General features: G+C 41.5%; 1 protein-coding gene across 1 annotated transcript in view; it reads right to left on the reverse strand.

Annotated features, from left to right (window-relative positions):
- Nucleotides 1–21,422, reverse strand: part of atp6v1ba (ATPase, H+ transporting, lysosomal, V1 subunit B, member a) — a 53,588-nt gene that overhangs the window by 27,281 nt on the left and 4,885 nt on the right. Inside the window, exon 2 of the mRNA XM_079686318.1 lies at nt 83–138. Within this exon, the coding sequence (XP_079542444.1) occupies nt 83–138 (56 nt within the window). The remainder of the gene's footprint in view (nt 1–82; nt 139–21,422) is intronic.

The raw sequence follows: 21,422 nt of genomic DNA on the forward strand, positions 1-21,422 counted from the left end.
CGTGTTAACAAAATGTCCATTACAGTGGACATTTTCAATGGGCTGGGTCCCAGGAGGCTATAAAATTGAATAAAAGCCTCACCTTCACATTATCCAGGATCACCAGCGGTCCGTTCACACCGGACACTGTGGAGTAGGCTGAAGGAGAGAAGACAACAGAGTTGATTATTCATTCTTTTCGAGAGGCCACAAGACAGGAAAATAAGGCAGGTAATACTGACATTATTCACGCCTTTGAGCAGTTGAAAGCCACGATCCACTTAAGAATAAGTAGATGTGGTTACAACCGGCCCGTGTTAATAATCACAAGCTGACCTTTCACGGTGAGATTTAAACAGTTTCATGCACTTTCAGACCCAAATGTCAAAGGCAGGCAAATGTCAGGAAAAATGCATGAAATTCACATATTGAAAGATCAACTACACAGACATGTGGTTAGTTCTGAGCCTCACAATAATAGAAGACTAATTGAAGGGTCATTATTGATCAGGGGAAGTGGAAATAACCTGTGGCCTTACCCAACATTAACCCACAATAACGGCAGCAAAAAGAACTGAAAGGACGTTCGCTTACAGAAATATGTCACGAAAAACATCACACATGGACCTGAACTTCAGCTGCTGTGTATTTATTTTATCATCAATAAGATGAAACAGCAATTTGATACTCCATTTGTGATTAAAGCTCCAGCACACACACATCACTGGACGTAGAGGTCATTTGTCAACAAATGCATAGCGCTCAGTGATTGGTCCATTATTAGGAAGTTTAGCAGTATCTGTAATCATTTTTAAGCTAAATTCAATAGGTTGTTCATACATTCGTGAAAAGTGCTTTCTCAACATCCTGCAAGAATCCAAAACAATTCACAGCAAACTATTTATTTGTTACTCTTCTTTGAATGACATTAAGATAGTACATTTGCCACATCCAGATACACTGTACAGTGAGATTGGAGGTACAGTGTAAACTTGAAATCATTATTTTCCTTATTATATATTTTATTAAATGTGTTTTGTTAGTCCCTAGTTGTGCACACACACACTGACATTTCACATAGCAGAATGATGAGACAGTGTTAGAGTTAGTCCCGAGTGCACTGACCAGTGTAAGCGTGTTATGTCCTGCTCATATCTAGGTCTTATTTCTGTAAAAGTTTTTTTTTTTTTTTTTTAAATCAAAAATCGTTGTCGTCTTTCTTTTTCAAATAAAATAATGCTGTCGACTGATGTTATTTTGTGTATTGGGTTTTGATTAAAACAAATCCAATATCATGAAGCTTTTATATATTTGATGACGATTCCACCCCACATTAACCGTTCTCTGCTTTTCCTTTTTTCCAATATGGTCCCGAATCATTCTCAGCCACACTCAAGTCAGCTAATATTAAACCATACTCCACACAAACAATGTTTTTAGATTCCTTCAGATGCCTCTGAGCAATAGCATAACAAACCTTGTGTGCTCCTAAGTGAGCGAACGTATACCTGTCAGACTGCACTACACCTGTAGCAGCCCTTGTTGAGTGCAACTGAAAGAGCAGCTAATCGGATCTCAATAATGAAAGTGTGCTACCATGTCATGGCTACAGGTCCACTCCGTGGTTAAGTGTAGAGCTACGTTCAGGTTCAGTGTAGAACAAAAAGACAGCTCTTATGATTATCGGAGTGATAACAGAAGAGCCTTGGTAGAGACAAAGAGGAGTGAAGACGTAACATGTTTCTCACTGAATCGAGCAGCAACATTCACTCTGCTGACATGCAGGACAATTTACCCCCCCCCCCCCCATCACTATACTTGTGCACATCTGCATACCGCCATTGTTTCCACCAGACTATCCATCATGGTCTGGTGTTCCTCTTTATGTGCGAACCGTCAATCTCTGGGCCAATATCAAAGGCATAAGGAAATGAGAGCAGACTGGTACGAACATAAAGCAGCAAAGCTCAGCAGGGTTCATCCACTATGCCACTATTTAGGCAGAGGCCAACAAAATCACCTGTCAATGCTACAGTATGGCAGCCATTTCCCAGACAGTGTGTGTGTGTGTGTGTGTGTGTGTGTGTGTGTGTGTGTGTGTGTGTGTGTGTGTGTGTGTGTGTGTGTGTGTGTGTGTGTGTGTGTATAGGAGAGCATTGACAAAAGGTTAAAGTGTGAAAACCAAGGGCACCACAAATAAATGTTATAGTAAAAAATAAAATGGGTTTTACTCTAAACAGCCTTCCTTTATCTCAGGGCCCTCGTTCTGGAGAATGACTCAAGTTCTTATACACATGTTCCTGTTTGTTTCACAAGACCTTGCAGGAAGCAAGTTATTCAAGGAGAACATGCTTTAATAATTGTACTAACATTGTATTAGGTTACAATAGCATATACAGCTTTCCTCAAATGATCCGTATTTATCAGTATGGATCTAAAATATACTTAACGTCTGTGGCTTCTTTCCTGCACTATTCAAGATGCACGATTCCAACCGCACCACTGCACAAAACAAAAATAATCAAACATCTGGATAAAGAATACATTGTAATTTGTCGTTTGCATTGCATACTAATGTATAGCCCATACAAACCTCTTTTTAATGCTGTGACTCTCCGATTGTCCCCGTGCTTACAGACAAGACAGATGATAGATTTCTCAGGCCAAGGCATCTCACCAGAACCAAAGATGCCATTTACAAAACTATTTTTTCTGAAATTCCATCACATTTTAACATAACCTTTTAGGAAATATTACAAACTGCGACTATGATTGTATGAGTGCATACATTGGCAAATTCAGTAAAAAGTAAATTGCAGTTTAAAAGGCAGAGACAGATTTCCAAAACCAACGTGCCAATTAGAAAAAACTGTTATCATAGAAATTCCATATTATTTTTTACAACAGTGTTTTTTTTAATAAATGCCACCAACATTGCATTTTGAGACACTGTATATAACACTGCATGATTGTTATTACGGTAATAATCACTTTCAAGACAACAAGTATTTTTGTTTCCTAAATGTAACAGACAAATGTATTTACTTGCACAAAGTCTGAAGTGTGTCAATTGAATGGGTGGTTTTAGAAGGATTAAAGATCTAACCCTGGACCTATATGTTAGCCCACGGTTATATCAAAGAACATTTCCATGGTGCCCTCTTATGTAGAACTGTGATGATAAAAAAAAGTGGTTTCCTTTCTCATTTCACAAGATAACGATAGCTCAATGGGCTCTACGGCCATGAGGTGTGAAGTAGCAACATTTCCCATTAGGTTTGGAAAACTTTCTCCACCCCTCTTTTGCTACTTCAGCTCAAGGGCCGCAGCCCCCTGGCTTGGCATGCAACGGCAGTGTGGGTCACCCTGCAGCCTGTAAAGCTGCCAGAGCCCTTTGTGTACAAAGATGTTAATTGGTCCTAATCCGCCACTAGAAGCTGTTTTGGTAGCCTGACCTCGCACCCTGAAGGACACCTTGGTGTGAAATACTAAAGAGCCCATTCAAGTGCCAAAGAAAAGAGGCACAGAGCATTCCAACACAATTCAATTTCCAAGCTGAAAGAGGGGGGAACTCGAGGGGAGGCGGGTCAAAGCTGGGATGAAGATGGGGCGCATCATCGTTCTGATAATAAATTAGCGCTACAAAGCAGTGGCTGCTGTGATGAGCAGCCTGACAATCACGTCTTAGCGTCTACTTCAAGGGATTCCCACAGCCCCACTGGACATGGGAATGCTAATTGCCTTAAACCAGCCTTCACGCTCCTCACACAGACACACACACACATCATGCAACAGAGGGACAATAAACCAACATGATAAAATGAATTCTTATCCTTGCATTCATTCTACAGTTGTCATGGTAAATTTTTCATCAACAGTTGAAGGTTTAGCGTAGCATTACACGTTCAAAGCTGTACTTGCCCCAAAAGGTTCCGGCAAAGTCTGCAGGTCAGGATCAGACTGCTCTCTACACTTTCAGTGGTTCAATAAAACAATTGTCTGGGGTAAGAAGCAAAGCTAGATAACATGATTTGAAGGAAGGGTTTCAATGTTCTTCCAAATTCACCATATGCATGTTAAGCGAGTTCTTGGTCTTTGTAGCCTCCCCTGTGGGACAGGCCAGGAGATACCCCTTCATAAAGCAAAATGTAACAGGTGGGGGACCAAATCTAAAGTAGGCTGTCACTTTTCCAAAAGTTCAGTCAGATTGTATTAGAACTAAGATGTTATTGTTAGAATTTAATTAAAAGACAATATATGTAGCACAGGGGTAGCCAACACGGTGCCCGCGGGTACTTACTCGCCCGCAGGGGCAACGTGAGAAGCCCGCCGGGCATGTTCTAAAAATAGCTCGCCAAGCAAATCCAAAAATGTATAAAATGCACAAAACAAAAAAGGAAATGTAATTAAAAGAATCTCCCCTATGCGTAAAGGAAACCTAAATCATAGTGAACTCTATATCTATCTAACACCCCTCCTCCCCACAATGAATATCGACCAATCACGTTCTTGCTTGACCTGCGGGACCAGCGTTGCAGGCGGGAAGAAAAGCAATGTGGAGCGGCAGCTCACCGCTTCATAAGGAGTGTGACCTTTCCTTCTGGCAGATTCTACACAACACATCAGCCCCATTGAACAGCCTATCGTTCCAGCCTATATACAGCACATGAGGGCCAGAGCTTTACTGTGTGTGTGTTGCAACTTGCATATTTATTTATTGCACTTGACGCACACACACAGGCTTAATCTCCCCTGGGGACACGGGGGACATGTCCCCCCCACTTTCCGAAATCCCGTTTGTGTCCCCTGACTTTACAAATATGTTTATTATTTTTTTAACACAAGCCGCCATCGCCACGGAAGAGCACACAGCTTCTGTGAGCATGAGTGAGAGAGTTAGCTAGAGAGAGAGAGTGAACGAGAGAGAGAGCGAGCTAGAGCGAGCGAGCGAGAGCTAGCTAGAGAGAGCTAGCTAGAAAGCGAGAGAGAGAGAGAGCTAGGGAAAGCACACCTTTATCTATTTAATATAGAAGAAATCATTCCAATGTGTACTATAGGACAGTAACAAATAAAAAACTGTTTAAAAGGAGAGTGATTAGTAAAATATGCATAAAGAAAAAGAAAGAATGCTAACTAGGTAACATAAGATAAGAATGAACAAGTTGAAATGATTTGTTATTGGTTGTGATCATATTCTAAAGATGTTTGGATTATTGAAAAGTAAACAGCTCCCTTTTATCTGAGTGTTGAGAGCTGTATCCATACATTCATGTTGTGCTCAAATTGCACCAGATTGATGCTTTTCACGTCAACATTTAAAAAAACATCTTCCCGGGGGAGCATGCCCACGGACCCCCCTTGAGGAGGTGAGGACCACCCTAGACGAGGTGAGGTCCACCCTAGACGAGGTGAGGTCCACCCTAGAGGAGGTGAGGCCCGTCCTAGAGGAGGTGAGGTCCACCCTAGAGGAGGTGAGGTCCACCCCCAAATAAAACAGGTTAAAATAATTCAATTGCATACATGTTCTTTTAGTAAACACTGGAAACGGGTCCCACAGACCCAAACAACACACAAAGGTTAAAGGTCAGCATATCATACATGTTACAATGTGCTAAATATATACACTGCAAAAAACAAAAAAAAGAGGAGTAAAGGTAGCTCATGATTTATTTAATTTTTTGAAAGTAGCTCTCATCCTAAAAAAGGTTGGAGACTCCTGATAGCATAATGCCCACTTTGGTGGTAAGCATGAGTTTCCTGCTTCTCGTCCTTCTTCTATAGTCTATATACTGTTTCCTTTGTTATACAACAGCACTATATGTCGGGGGATTGTGTTTGGAATTTAATATCAAGTTCTGTTTTTAAACCCCATAAATGTACTCTACATAAAGAGGACTCCGTACCTCACTGCTCTGATTGTGAGGAAATGTTCAAATGTGGGAGCAGAGCAGGGCCTCTTGTCTGCATGGACTTCTTGCAGGCGGGCAGTATAGTAGAGGAACAAAGCCGTCTATACAGGAAGGCAGCTAGTTAACACTACAACTTCATTACAAAGGTGGCGGAGTGCTGAGGGTACAATAGTTGGATGCACATGCTTTGATAAAGACACAGTTTACAGCTATTTGCAGTGGTGGAGGCATATGTCCACGTACTGTGCTCACTAAACAGATATTATATTTCTTCAAAGTTATAGGCTTTGTTTGCACAACCATTATATTTTAAAACATAACAATCTTTATAATGAAACATTTTTTGATTTAGTATTAATACTTCAAATTACTGTAATCACTGGCACTAGCTTCACATTGTAACCTGGAGCAGGAGGTGTATTACAATGAGCGTTAAAGCCCCGTTCACTGTGTGCCGGTATTTAAAAAAGGTAGGAAGGGGGGGGCTTTGTTGCTTACAGAATACATTTTTGTGCAAAAATTGTCAGATGACAAGATAGGTCTACAGGCACAAAGACAGTACACACTGTTGTGGTACAGGTCATAACTCTGGCTCTTTGGTAATGTCGGCATAGCATTTAAAAATCAAACTAGAACATTATTCTAATAGAGTGGCGAAGTCACTTCCGGTCCATGGGACCTTATTTCGGAAAAATTATGTATTGAAGTCAAGGGAGAGAGAAAGATTTTCTTTCGATCCCGTTTAAATTGTGCCTTGAATTACACATTATGTTTGTCAATCTTAAAAAATCTTTTCCATGTCAAAAAAGTCACAGTTTGTCGTAAAACTTTTGAAATATAAGACTATGAAAAATACGCAACTAGAAAGACGTAAGTGTGTCCCAGAGTGATGTCATAACTGATGTCATAACTGTTTTCCTCCACTAAGAGATATAATCTATCTATATGGCACTGGCTAAGATAAGATAACTTTAACAAGATGCCTGTGTGCTTAGTACCATGTTGTTATCACACCAGCAATGGGTCTTGCTCGTTCTTTCGCTTCCCGTCCGATGAAAGGACCAGGAGTGGCTGGATAAAGGTTGCTACCTAGCTAGTAGCTAGCACGTTAGTTAGCATTACAGCCTTGTCATTTTTATTAGCCTTAATATGAAGTAACATTAAGTAACCCAACATGTTAGAAAGTAAGAGTAGTAGTCATATTTTGTGAACCCTTTGAAGAGTACTGTCACACCGGTGTGATCATTCTATAATACACCATTTAAGCCCGGGGGAGAAATGCTACTCTACATTAGCACCGGCGATCTGTTCTACTTCATGCTATCTGCACAAATGGTTGACATTGAACATTAAAAAGACCAGGCAGTTCAGAGAGAATCAAAGGAAGGCAGGCAGGCAGCTTTGCATGACATTCTTCTGGACGTGTTTCATTGTGGTGAGGGTAGTCATTCCCTTTTTTGATAAGACAGTAGTGACGGCTATTTGGTGACGTGTGTTGTTGTGCAAGAGATGTAGTTCATTGAGTTTCACACAAAAAAAATTGACAAAAAAATGTGAATTCGCCACTCCAGTTTTTTGTTGTTGGGAATTTCCCAACTCATCAGAGAAGTGCCGGTGACTGATGTCACTGATAAGCCCATTTGTTGGAGCAGATCAGCCGGGCAAACACTGGATGTTGCTGCCGTTAGTTGTTGTATTTTTATCGCCACACACGGACTGTCCTCCCTGAACTACAGCTGTCAGACTGAGCGGTGAAGCTCATTTAGGCTGAGAGCAAACATCTTACAGGCTCATGGTGAAAAAATGCAGTCACACAAATATATAAAGTAGCCCAAACACATAGATAAAAGTCATGGGGCTAAGCTAATCAGCCAGCTGGAGCATCACTCTCACTATTTTTCTAATGTTGATTTACTGTAGATCAACACTTTCTGTATGTGTCTCTGAAGCAGTGGAATGTGTTTAAGGCAGAGAAAGACTACCACAAGGGGTTTGTAGTTGGAATTAAGAACAGAGACGTCATTTTGTGCCAGTAAAATCAAAAGCATGACAAATTGTAATGGACACATTGTCACAAAAAAGGTAGAAAGGGGTAGATGAGATGGGTACAGCCCTAGAGTGTGTTGTAAGTCAGCTTACAGAAATAGTCGGGTGGCCTTTCAGCATATGATGACATTCGCCGATCGCAGTGGCCCATGTTTATCATGTTGTAAAAATGTTTTTTATTAAATGCGCTCTTTCTTCCCTAAATTACCCTCCCATTCTTAAGCAGAAGAATGACAGGAAATGAATGATGAGTGGTCAGCAAAACAACAGTGGATTGGTTGGTGTTCATGCAACAGACTGAAATGGTGTCAAATCCTTCGCACACATTTTAATGTTCTTTCATGAAAAGAACGGCAAACGCCCACGCGGAAATCTTTTTTTCCTCCTGAAAAGCTAGCTGCTTAAGCCTAATTAGAATGTGGATTATAGAACGGTTACAAAAATAACATTGATTTTATAGAAATTACTTTCAAGGAGACAGATGAGACATTTGTTTATCGTGACTACATTATTACCATTAATTAAATCTTCACAAAGAAGTATAGTGCCGTGCTCCATGTCTTTTCATAGCACTAAATGACAGAATTCCCTACTAAAACAAAGACCAGCCATTCCGTGGGCTAATAGCTTTTGTCACATTTGACATCAGAGAGACAAAGGCCTCTTTAAAGAAAAGACTTGGTCTGATGAGAAATCTCTTTATTTGTTTATTTTCTCGCTCTATCAGAGTGGCTTTTCAATAGCTGCCTCTCTAAGAGCTCTGTCAAGTCAATAAGCTAGTGAAAACCCATATCCACATTGTGATCTTATAGACTGTTTTATGCCTGGAAACGACTGGCTATACTGAACAACATGTCTTTGATTTCCTACACTGCAACTCAAGGACAGGTAGATTTCACCTAGACTACACCCTGACGTTAGAAGGAACATTCACTTAACAGGGAGAGAGCTAATTCTGAGGGTATTTATCAATTGTAGCTGCCTTTCAGGCCTTTATTCTGAGACATTCAAACTCAATTTTAGCAATCATGAAGATATATTCTATCCTGAGATATTACTTTAATAATGACGATGCTTGATTCAGTAAATCCAGCAAGATAGCTTTAGGAAAAATAACTAAAGGGTTACTTAGCTGTCTGGCAGGCTCTCTTTATAAACCTTAATTATAGTGTTGACCAATTGGACCATTACTAAAACCAACATAGCTGGCTGTAATCACTGCCATATAAACACCAATGATGGAAAAAGGCATTACCACTCTCTAATAATATAACAACATTCCTGGAGTCGGGGCAAACAATCACATTTTCGGTATTTATTATTCAGCAAGGATAAAACACATTTAAACTATTACCCTCCTCCTCACCATGCTCTGCTTCAGAGACAAGGAGCTAACAGGATTTAACATGATTAAGTGAGCGAGGATCATCAACAAAGTAGCTCTAGTCGGATTCTTCTCAGCTAAGACGGAGGAAGTAGTGAAGGAAGCGAGGAGACACAAGTTGAGCCATTCTGTAAAAGGTCATATTTTTTTTACTGTAATGTGTGTGTACCAAGTTATTTCAATACATTTACTTGAAAATGTATGATTTATTTGAAAATATGGTCGCATAAGTAAACATTCATTTAATGTTTGTCTCTTCATATGGTTGGGCACAAAATGGGATTTAAAAAAAACGTACCAATGGGGGAATTTACAACAGGAACCAACGACCTCACAACAGGAACCAAAAACATTCTCAAGTTACAACAGTCCTAAATATTATTATGCTGTAATTCAATGATGCATTGTCAACTGATTAAGAGTACTACAACCTACTGATGTGTATTATCTGCTGTCAAAAGAAACACAAGTGTCCCTCTTCTTGACAGTAACATTGTGCCTCATCTTATCTGAACCATACACTGTTTATCTGAAATGTCTCTCAGTCCTCCTGCTTTATAGGAAACACATTTTCTAGGTGGAGGGGAGACATACAGATAAAATGAAGATCATTGGAGTGGACTCCCCTCTTCTTTAAGTGCAATAAAACCTTCAAGAGTAAAAAGACAATAGGATGCAGAAAAATATATTTCAATTTGCTCTCATCCACCATGTTTTACACAAGCATGGCACACTATCTTGGCTAATAATGACATGTTAAAGGTCCCATGTTATGGCCATTTCTACTGATCATAATTCCATTGTTGAGGTCTACTAGAATAGATTTATACTGTGTAATTTTCCAAACTCACATTGGTTTCTCATACAGCATCTCTGTATAGTATGTGTATTTGCCGGTATTCACTCTGTCCTTAACGGCTTGTTGGAGCTCGCCCCCCCTCCCTGTGAGCCCAGTGTGCTCTGATTGGTCAAGCGACCTGCAGCTGCTCGTGAGGCTGTGAGCCTCATGCTGCGTTCACACCGGACGCGATGCGACTATTCGCTTCGCTCTAATTGCTCGAGTTTCACCGCGGCTGCCAGCTGTGTTTACTCGCATCATTCAAACAAGACGCCCTGGTTCGGGAGCTACAACTACAACAAAATGAACATATTTTACCTTGATTAAATTGTAATACACGTTTCTAAATGATGCCGAAGTAACAGCATACTGATACCGGTTAGTAAAAACCATGAATTGGTGCTTGACAAGTCTGCAGACAGACGGTAGGCGAAAAACAAACTGAATTAGTTGGCAAATAATTTGGTAATCGATTAAGTCGATTAGTTGTTGCACCCCTACCCCAAACATTGCATCGCGTCCGGTCTGAACGCAGCATCACGAGCAGTGAGGAGCTGCTGTGATGAGCAGATAGGGCTTCCGTGTCGGCGATACAGCGAGAACAAGCGAAACTCATCCTGAGCACACACAAACACTCACAGCCGAAGTAAAAACAATAAGTGTGGCTTGATATTGAGTAAGAAAAAGGTTTACAACGCTGTGAGAATGGGTCTGCGGAGAGCATTTCTCCGCGATCCCAACGCAGTCCGAAAAACATTTACCCATTTAAACAGTTGTGGTAGATACCTTGTTTGTTTTAAACATCATAAATACACAAACAACAATGAATATTTACAGGTTGTGTACCCGAATCTCCCGCTGGTCCAAACAAAGCAGGAGTAGTGTGTGTGCTGCATGTAGTAGCTGCATGTGTGCAAACTGCCCCTCCCCCTCGGACACAGAGAGAGATATCTCTCGGTAGAATTAGAAAGATCGAAAATACTAAAAATAATCATAGATGCATTTTTGCAGTCTTTTTGCATGTTAGATAACGGAGTTGACGACACCAAAACTGCAATAAAATGTTTGTGTAGCATAATAAATATGATATGGGTATCCCTACGTAGCGATACCCAGGAAGTAAACATGACATCTCCAACGAGGCGTTCTGGGGCAGCATTGACAGGTCTTTTGTGTTAGAGTTTTACAGACCCTTTACATGCATACAAACCTTCATAACACACAAGGAGACGGGTAATAACCGGAAAAGCATGACATGGGACCTTTAAAGAGCCTGTGACAGCATCCCAACAACTGTTGTGCAATGAAATATTGGACAACTATTCATCTCAAACCGTTAGTTTACAAAAGAAGGTGCGATACCGTTCCGACAAATATCAATAATTTCGAACATCGTGGGGAAATTCCTTCGACTCATTTTGAAGTTTTTGGGGAAGCCGGAATTGACGTCAATGAGGGAACGCTTCACTGTGCGGCGAGAGAGCCAAACACGGACAAAGTGTGTTGTCATGCGTAGAAATGGTGAATTACTGAGTTTAGGCACGTTAATAACGTTTTAATGAAGTTGACTACAGTATATTCATATTTGTCAGTGCTTTCATGTCAATTCGGTGAACATACACATAAATGATCGTGGTGAAGATGATGATTAAATTAGGATTATAAATCGGTAGTGAGAGCTGCTGAATTTCCTCCCGTCGGATGTGATATAAAAACAAATCGAATATTTTTGTAGTTGTAAACTCAAGTGGATTGCACTACATTTATTAGTACTTTCATGTCAATTCGGCGAACATATGATACATTAAATGATCGTGAGGATGATGATTTGTTACACGGACCACTATTGCGGTAAGCATGTTGTAACTTCCGGTTGTTGTTGTCATCTCCGGGTATCCCGTGTGCCTGTTCTGTTGCTGATAGCTTATTATCTTAACTTAATCGATCGTTTTAAAACTCTTGATCACGGCAACTGCCTGACGTTGTAATCACACGTTACTACAGCTTAAGCACTCACAACTCTCCTTCTCTTAGCGACTGTAACTCCACAGTTGCCTACACTATTTTCGGGTTTGCTAACGGTAGCTACTTTAGCTTGATAGCTAGCCATGGCTCTTTCCCCACCCTCGGGTGCTATTTCCTGCTCTAACTGTCTCATGTTTGGTTACTCCCCTACCTCCTTTACTGGTACCGATACATGTGTTAAATGTAGTATAGTTGTTAGGTTGGAGGCGGGAATCATAGCCATAGAAGCCCGGCTCCGCATCTTAGAAAATAACTCAGCTACAGTAAAGCCTATGTTAGCCAGTGCGGACCAGCAAAAGGTAGCTCCTCTTAGCCGTCCCCCGGCAACTCCCGAGCACTCCCGGGGCACAACGCGAAACCCGCAGGTCCCCACCAACCCGTTCACGTATCTAACAGATATTCCCCACTCAGCGAGACACCCGCTGAGAAGCCAACTCTGGTTATTGGTAGCTCTATTATGAGACACGTGAATTTAGAGACTGAAGCCTCCACAGTCACATGCATTCCGGGGGCCAGAGCGGGCGACGTTGAGGCGCATCTTAAACTGCTGGCTAAAAATAAACGTAAATACAGTAGGATTGTTATTCACGTTGGTGGTAATGATGTTCGTTTACGCCAATCAGAATGCACCAAACTTAATGTGGCGTCGGTGTGTAGTTATGCTAAAACAATGTCGGACACCGTAATCTTCTCTGGTCCCCTCCCCAATCTGATCAATGATGACATGTATAGCCGCATGTCATCATTTCAGCGCTGGTTGTCTTGGTGGTGCCCAGCAAACAATGTGGGCTTCGTAAATAATTGGACAGCCTTCTGGGGAAAACCTGGTACGGGCCGAGGAGGTGGAGTTGCAGCAATCTTTGACTCAAGTTTACTTATCAATACTAAACAAAAATTTAATTATACCTCCTTTGAAAGCCTCGTTTTTAGTCTTACGCATCCGACCTGGAAAACTTTGCAGCCAATCTTATTTGTTACAGTGTACCGTGCACCAGGTCCTTATTCAGAATTCTTATCAGAATTCTCTGAGTTTTTATCAACTTTGGTACTTAAAACAGATAAAATAATTATCGTAGGTGACTTTAATATTCATGTTGACGATGATAAAAATAGCCTTACTGTTGCATTTAACTCTATATTAGATTATGTTGGTTTCTGTCAGAGTGTAAATAAACCAACCCACTGCTATAATCACACTCTCGACCTTGTTCTGACTTATGGCATTGAAATTGAGCAACTATTAGTCGAACCGCATAATCCTGCTTTATCCGACCATTTCTTAGTAACTTTTAAAGTACTGTTACTAGACTACAAAGCATTAGCCAAAAGCTCCTGCAGCAGAAACCTATCTGTTAGTGCTATAGCCAAATTTAAGGAAGAGATTCCACCAATACTTAACTCGATAGCATGTCTGCATGTAGGGGAGGAAACTTATACAAAATGTACACCACCCCAAATTGATCATGTTGTTGATAGTGCTACAAAAATCAGGCATATCATATAAAAAGCGGAAAACAGGCCGATGTCGGGGGAAACGATCTTCAATATTCTGGATGAGGGTGTCGAGGAAGCGCTGCCTTACACCATCCACGGCCTGCCGCATCGCCCTGGTGGCCTTTATCTTTTCTCCCTGAAAATATATTTCGCCGTTGTTCTCCGCAATGTTGGCCAGGAATTCTTGGAATTTTGGGCCGCCTTCATCTCCAATCAGCATGGCTCACAGCGCATTGATCGTTGAGGTTACAGCAGGCTGAACATTTGCGAAGGAAAGGGACTTTAGCTGGAATGCCTTGCTCAGGCACGCTATGGTCCCCAATATGTCGCACAGCAGACTGTTGATGGCGATAAACTCATAGGTCAGCATTGCCTTTGCTAGTGTTTCGGCCATCGTGTAATGCATTAATTCAGCGTCCTGCTGAAACACCTCCGCTACAGCGCGCATTGTTCTGTGTAGAGCAACATTGGCCTTGCTGAAGCTCAGCCAGCGGACGGCATGGATTGACTTGAGCTTCACGTCATCGGTGTCCAGGATGACATGCATTTCTTTAAGCGCTGCTGTTGGAGAAGTATCCATAGATGCTGCCCACCGTCCTCTGGTAGCACTGGAGGGATGGTATTGCCACAGCAGCCTGCGGGGCACACAAGTTTAGCTTATGTGCAGCTTATGTGTGCCACCGATGGCTGGGTTTTCCCTTTTAAAAAGCGCCTTGACCCCATTTTCTCTTCTAGTCATAACCGCTGCCCCATCTGTACAGACGCCAGTTACGTCGTTCAGGTCGATGTTGTAATTTTGCAACTGCTCCTTAATGGTTTTCGTTACGGTAGCAGCGTCGCATGCAGTAATCTTTGTGTTGCACAAGTAGTGGGTTTATAAGTCACCGTCATTTATTAGGTTAACATATGTGCAAAGAAGCTTTTCCACCGAAATGTCTGTGGACTCGTCAGTCATGAGCCCCTTGAATGTTGAGTTATTTAACTTTGCAATTAAATCAACCTTCAGCACATTGTTTATGGCGCACTGCATGTCCAGCAACCATGTCATTGTGAGTATACTGGGCATTCTCTGAAACGCGCAGTTCTGCCAAGGTTTCACATCCCTGCAGAATGCACAGTTCATTCAAGCTTTTGTTTTTGTGTGTCAGCAACAGTTATTTTGCCTTTGATCTGGTTCAGACCATTCGATTAACGGCAACTTGAACGTTGTTTCTTCGTAAATGCTGTGCATCTAGCACTGCTTTGTGATCCACCCCCTTTATGTGGATCTCTATAGTCTTCACCCTGAAGTTGGACATCCCCGCGGTGAACACGTTGTGCTTTTTTTCCCTTACACATAGTGTGCAATACATTTTATGACTTTGTTTGTTATAGCACACCCACGGGAACTTCATTTTCCAGGTTCCGACAAACTTCCTTTTGTTGTGGCTGACCGGTTTCTCTTCGTGGCTTACGGGTGTAGAAGTGACATTGTCAGATGGCGTAGGCTCTGGATTGGGTGGGAGGCTAGGTGACGACAAATCCGGCTCCGGGGCACCTGCAGGGGCAGGGGATGCTGGCGGAGAATAGGATGGCGGCAACTCAGGCTTGGGCTGAGAGCCAACGGCAAGGCTCGCTAGCAGTACACTTTTTTCGGTCCCAGGAACCGGCTTTGCTGGCGGCGAAAAAAATTCCACCATCCTTTGCCCCTCCAACAGAGGGATGTCATTTTCCTTTGTCATTTAAACCAGGGGTTCCCAAAGTGTGGGAAGGTGAGCCTCCCCTCAGAGAACATAATCACAGCCGCGCCACCCCTCCCAATTCATATTGCTATTATTATTATTGTTGCTATAATGCAGGGGTATTCAATTGCATTTCGAAGAGGTCCAGTAAGAGAAAATGTCATAAAATGCTCTGTTTTCGCTACCTTTCTATTTTTTTTATTGGCTGAGCGTCACCTCCTTAAAAAATTAAATAGCTTTTTTAAACCTCTTTATCTTTTAAACATGTTGAGGTTAAGGATGGCAGCTTCCTCATACGTTGCACTCGGAGATAAATAGTTGAGACGGAGATGTCTTTAGCAGCAGGGAGGAGTAACGTTTCACCAATGTTGTGAGGTTTACCTGCCTTAGCTATCCGTAACGCCACTCGGTATGATGCTTCGATTGCCTTTGTATTCACAGTGCTAAATGTGTTAGACATTTTTCTGTGACTGCAATTCCTTGAGCTTCCGGTCAAAAAACTTGGTGTTTTCAAAACATGGGTTTTTCGCCTCAATATGACGCCGGAGTTTATATGGTCTCATACTTTCATTAGCTAGCACCTCGTTGCAGATAACACACTGTTGCAGTGGAGTGTCATCAGGACCAGTCCGTGAAAATCCTAGCTTCAAATAATCATTGTCATACTTCCTCCGTTTTCTGACAGACGCTGTCTCCTCTCTCACTTTAGGTAACTTCACAAAAAATCTATCCATATTTTGCCGCTCGCATAAAGTTAGCTGAAGTTAACTAGCTAGATTTCACTGTTTCTCTTTATTTTTTTTCTGGCGAGTGCACCTCCCTTGAAGCTCTGTGGTGCCCCCCTGGGGAGGCGCGCCCCACACTTTGGGAACCCCTGATTTAAACGATAAAAATCTTCTATCGGATAAATCTTTTTTTTTGGACGGCCTCGGCTCGAGTTGAGGGCGTTCCGAGCTGAAAAAGGGCGTCCAATGACGGCAAAACGGCCCCCTGGTGGAAACACTGGCTCTCTCTCCCTCTTTCTCACTCACTCTCTCTCTCTCACACACAATGTGAAGATGTCCTGTTCTAACCTCTCTCTTTCCTTCCTTCTGTACTCTTCCAGCAGCTCTAGGTTGCTGTACACTTTCTCTCTGTGCTTCACCACCCTCACCTTGGAAGATGCCCATTTCCTTTCCACCTTTTCTGAACTTAATTTAAGAGGGATTCAGTATTCATTAAATAAATTAGATTCAAATAATATATATAAATTATTTCTTTATAGTTAAAGCTCACCATACATAGCTGCACACATTTCTTTCATTACCGCAACAATTTTGTTCATTACCGTAACAGCCTCCTATATGACATGGTAATGAATGCAGAGCATTGCGGTAATGAATGACCATAACACTAGCTAGCATAATAGTTAGCATAGCCATGATGCTACAGAAGAAATATTTGCACTATCATTCTGGCTCTATAAAAGTTACTTTTCTATTGATTTTGGAATCAATAACTTAAAAAAAACACATTATATAATACCCCATTACGTAATGACAGTTAGTAGTGTACACTGGGGTGTCAGTAAATGGAATCTTTAACATATCTATAGCTTGACCTTGAAAGGACATCTTACCTTGTAGCCATCTTGCATCTTCTCTTCCATGCAATGCATCATGGGTAAAAAAAAAACGTAATTTAAACAAACAGGAATTGTAATGGGGCCAAATAGGCAGTGCATCGGTAATGAACTACACATGCTCCGGACACACATATTAATCCAAAAATATTTTAATTCATAAATCTTAGACCCAAAATAATTATATTACCAGTAAGAATGTACCATTTCAACAATTTTTTGTATTTATTCAATTGTGCAAATTTATTGTGATATTTTGGGGTTAAATGTAAAAAAATTAACTCTGGACGCATTACGGTAATGCATTTCTACATGGAAAAATGGTGAAAAGAATATGAATTACTACCTCAACTACAAAAATAGCAATAGTACCACATACAATACACAAAGCAGTTTGATATAGAATTGATTATTTTTGTAATTTTGTCTGTCAATTCCTCACAGACATGACCAAAGGTGGTTTCGTGAGAATCACCCAAATGCCTTCCCAGATGTAAAGTGTCTTGTCCAACAACTTAAGTATTTCTTATAGCTATGCAGGGCATGCAAGCGAAAGAACAAACAAACAAGTGAAATGAAGAATAAAATTGAACAATATAATATTGTGGTGGATCATCTTATAATTCAGTCTAGAGAATGCACCAGACAGCATCTAAGACCTGCAAAAATCTAAAGTTTCTTGGGGGAGGCCCCCCAAACCCTTCGTGCCATTTCGTCCATGCGCATTTTTCAGTGCAATCTCTATTGGGCTCAGGGCCATCTGTGAATTAGCTTAGATGGCCCACAGGGCCATCTCCCAAAATCCTTAATGTCATGCACTGCATGGACACAACTAATCACAGCGGCAACCATAATAGATTGAAAACCAGACCTTAAAGAGCCTGTGAAACGAGTTTCCCCCCATCATCCAAACCCATCAATTTGAGTAAATATTGTCCCCTTGAAAACCGTTACTGAACTGATTTTGGATATTTGTACCTTGATTATCATTAATCTGCCCTTCAATGTTGACCATATTCTGGATTTTCTCGGGGATTCTTCAAATCCCTCCAAATTATGTGTGACGTCATTGCGCAGGGTACTCATAAATATAATATCTAAGAATTAATTTCAAAGATTCCAAATGCCAATAGCCATGCAAATGGGTCATAAAAATACTTTGGTTTTTATTTCTTATTTTCTAAAACTTACAATATGGCTCAAAAGCTTAACTATAAACAGAGTCGGGTGTAACGCGTTACTGTAATAATACTTTTGTCTGTAACGGAGTAGTGCAACGCTTTTATAATTCAGTAATCACACTACAGTTACCAACATTGCCCCGACACGCGTTACTTTGTTGCTTTTATAAAATCAGTCATAATCACACTGACAGACAAGAGGGGTTTCCGCCGCAGGGTTATATGTACGTAATCTGCGCGTCCACGTGCAGTACTGCATAAACATGGCTGAGTCAGCGATAACTTTCGAGGAGTGGAGGTATGCCCATTATTTTGAGTTCGTCCGAAGAATAGACAGGAATGTGACGGTGAGGTGCAAACTGTGTCCAGGCCAGAAGCTGTTATCCACTGCTGTAAAGACCACGTGAAAATAACTGCAAAGAACACATGCTAAGGTGAAGCTAATTGCTAAGGACCCCCGAACCCAGAGTGAGGATGTTGTAAGTGCGCCGCCACCGACTCCGAAGCAGCAAAAATTTGAATTTGGAGGACCGGTAAGTTACCGGTCCTAAGGTGCGCCACAGTCTGCGTGATCTGCCTGTGTAGGGAGGGGCGGGCCGGCCCTGCGAGTAAAGTAACAAGTTACTTTATGTAGAGAGTAACGAAGTAGTGTAATATATTACTTTTTTTTTAGTAACGACCCCATCTCTGACTATAAATGGGATAATTTCTTTAAATAAATAAATAAATAAATTCAATAACTCAGCATTACAATAATCAAGTTGACCATGGATAGTTAAAAAAATTTCCTACTGGGTCACGTATTTTGGATTTAAGTAACCATGTGGAACCACTGTGCCACTGTTCAATATGAAATATGTCAACCTTTTGGTCAAATTATCTTTTGGTGTGAACGCAAAATCCGAGGAACTATCGGAACTATCCCTGGGAAAAGTACTCCGGTGTGAAAGCGCCTATTGTGTTCTTTTTAAACAAATATCTCTCTGAGGGGCGTGGGAAGCGGCTCCTTATTTTCATCTAAAGTCAGGGATGCAAACTCATCAGTTATGAAAAAGGTGACAAGGATCCGAGCCCCCCGACCCCGCGTAATATCGGCTTTAAAATGAGGAATAACAGGATTTTAGCAAAGAGTCAAAGAGCCGAAGAGTCACATCTAATAGAAATATATAAAAGCATTTATTTTAATTGTGTAGCAGTCAGTTTATAATTTTGGCAGGACTGTTGAGCATTTTGAAAATGTATTTTCATGCCTCTGTGCAAGGCTTAGTCTTTCTATCTTTAAAGCCACTGGTGTAGAGTAACTAAGTTCATAAACTCAACAAGTACTATACGTGGGTACATTCTTGAGATACTTGTACTTTAAGTATTTCAAATGTGTTGCGATTTTGTTCTTCTTCTCCTCTACAGTTCAGAGGTAAAAGGTGTACTTTTACTCCACTTCATGTATTTAATAACTTTAGATACTTTACAGATTTGGATTAAAGATGTGAAATTAGGGATGCTCCGATCGATCGGCCGCCGATCGTTATCGACCGATATTCCGATATTCACTCTCGGCCGATCGATCGGTGCTCTCTATAAAGGAGAGCCGATCAAATGACGTAAAATACATGACACTTTTCTCTGTGCGCGACAAAACAAGCTCGCCAAAATGACTTCACCGGCCTGGCAGTATTTTAAGGTGTCCGAAAAAAAGACAATAAAATAGCGATATGCAACGTGTGTGAAGCAGAAATCCTGCAGCTCCGCCCGCTGTGACGGACCGGTGAGCGGAGCAACACACACACTGAGAGTTAGACCTAACACACTTAGCTATTTTATCTACCTCTGGAACTAGCTAAACTAGTTATACATATATTTATTCTTCACTGTCGGGTCACTCATTACTGGATCAGTGAGCTGCATGAGATACTGACGGAATGTCAGGAGAGAGAGAGCGAGAGAGAGAGAGGAAAAGAGAGCACTTCCGCTCGTTTCTCCCGTGTTATTATCCAAAGTTAATGTAAACTTGAATAATGTACTTCATTTGAATGTAATAATGTTGGTTGTTGTTTGTGGAAGCGCATCATGTATTGAAAAATTAATCTGAACTTTTCGATCCGTTACGATTATAAAACTGCAATACAAAAAAAATGAATTCCTCAGTAAAATAAGTATTTGGTCACCTACAAACAAACAAGATTTCTGGCTCTCACAGACCTGTAACTTCTTCTTTAAGAGCCTCGTCTGTCCTCCACTTGTTAACTGTATTAATGGCACCTGTTTTAACTCGTTATCAGTATAAGAGACACCTGCCCACAACCTCAAACAGTCACACTCCAAACTCCACTATGGCCAAGACCAAAGAGCTGTCAAAGGACACTAGAAACAAAATTGTAGACCTGCACCAGGCTGGGAAGACTGAATCTGTAATAGGTAAGCAGCTTGGTGTGAAGAAATCTACTGTGAGAGCAATTATTAGAAAATGGAAGACATACAAGACCACTGATAATCTTCCTCGATCTGGGGCTCCACGCAAGATCTCACCCCGTGGGGTCAAAATGATCACAAGAACGGGTAGCAAAAATCCCAGAACCACACGGGGGGACCTAGTCAATGACCTGCAGAGAGCTGGGACCAAAGTAACAAAGGCTACCATCAGTAACACACTACGCCGCCAGGGACTCAAATCCTGCTGTGCCAGACGTGTCCCCCTGCTTAAGCCAGTACATGTCCAGGCCCGTCTGAAGTCTGCTAGAGAGCATTTAGATGATCCAGAAGAGGATTGGGAGAATGTCATATGGTCAGATGAAACCAACATAGAACTTTTTGGTAAAAACTCAACTAGACGTGTTTGGAGGAGAAAGAATGCTGAGTTGCATCCAAAGAAAACCATACCTACTGTGAAACATGGGGGTGGAAACATCATGCTCTGGGGCTGTTTTTCTGCAAAGGGACCAGGACGACTGATCCGTGTAAAGCAGGGGTCGGCAACCCTGTTGATATGAAGTGCCATTTACAAAAAAAATTGTTATCAGCGTGCCAACTATCAACGGGGGGGGGGGGGGGGGGGGGGGGGGGGGTGGGGGTTGAGGAGCTTAACGCTCGTCAACTATCAGCAGGAGGTCGGGGGAGCCTTGTTGCGGGGAAGCAGTGTCGCAACATACACGATGCCGAATTTAACAAACAAATTTAAGTAATTGGTTTAAACGGCATAATAATAAGGACGATCGTCCGTTCTGTGA

The sequence above is a fragment of the Notothenia rossii genome, assembly GCF_949606895.1.
Source record: "Notothenia rossii genome assembly, chromosome: 6".
NCBI lineage: Eukaryota > Metazoa > Chordata > Actinopteri > Perciformes > Nototheniidae > Notothenia > Notothenia rossii.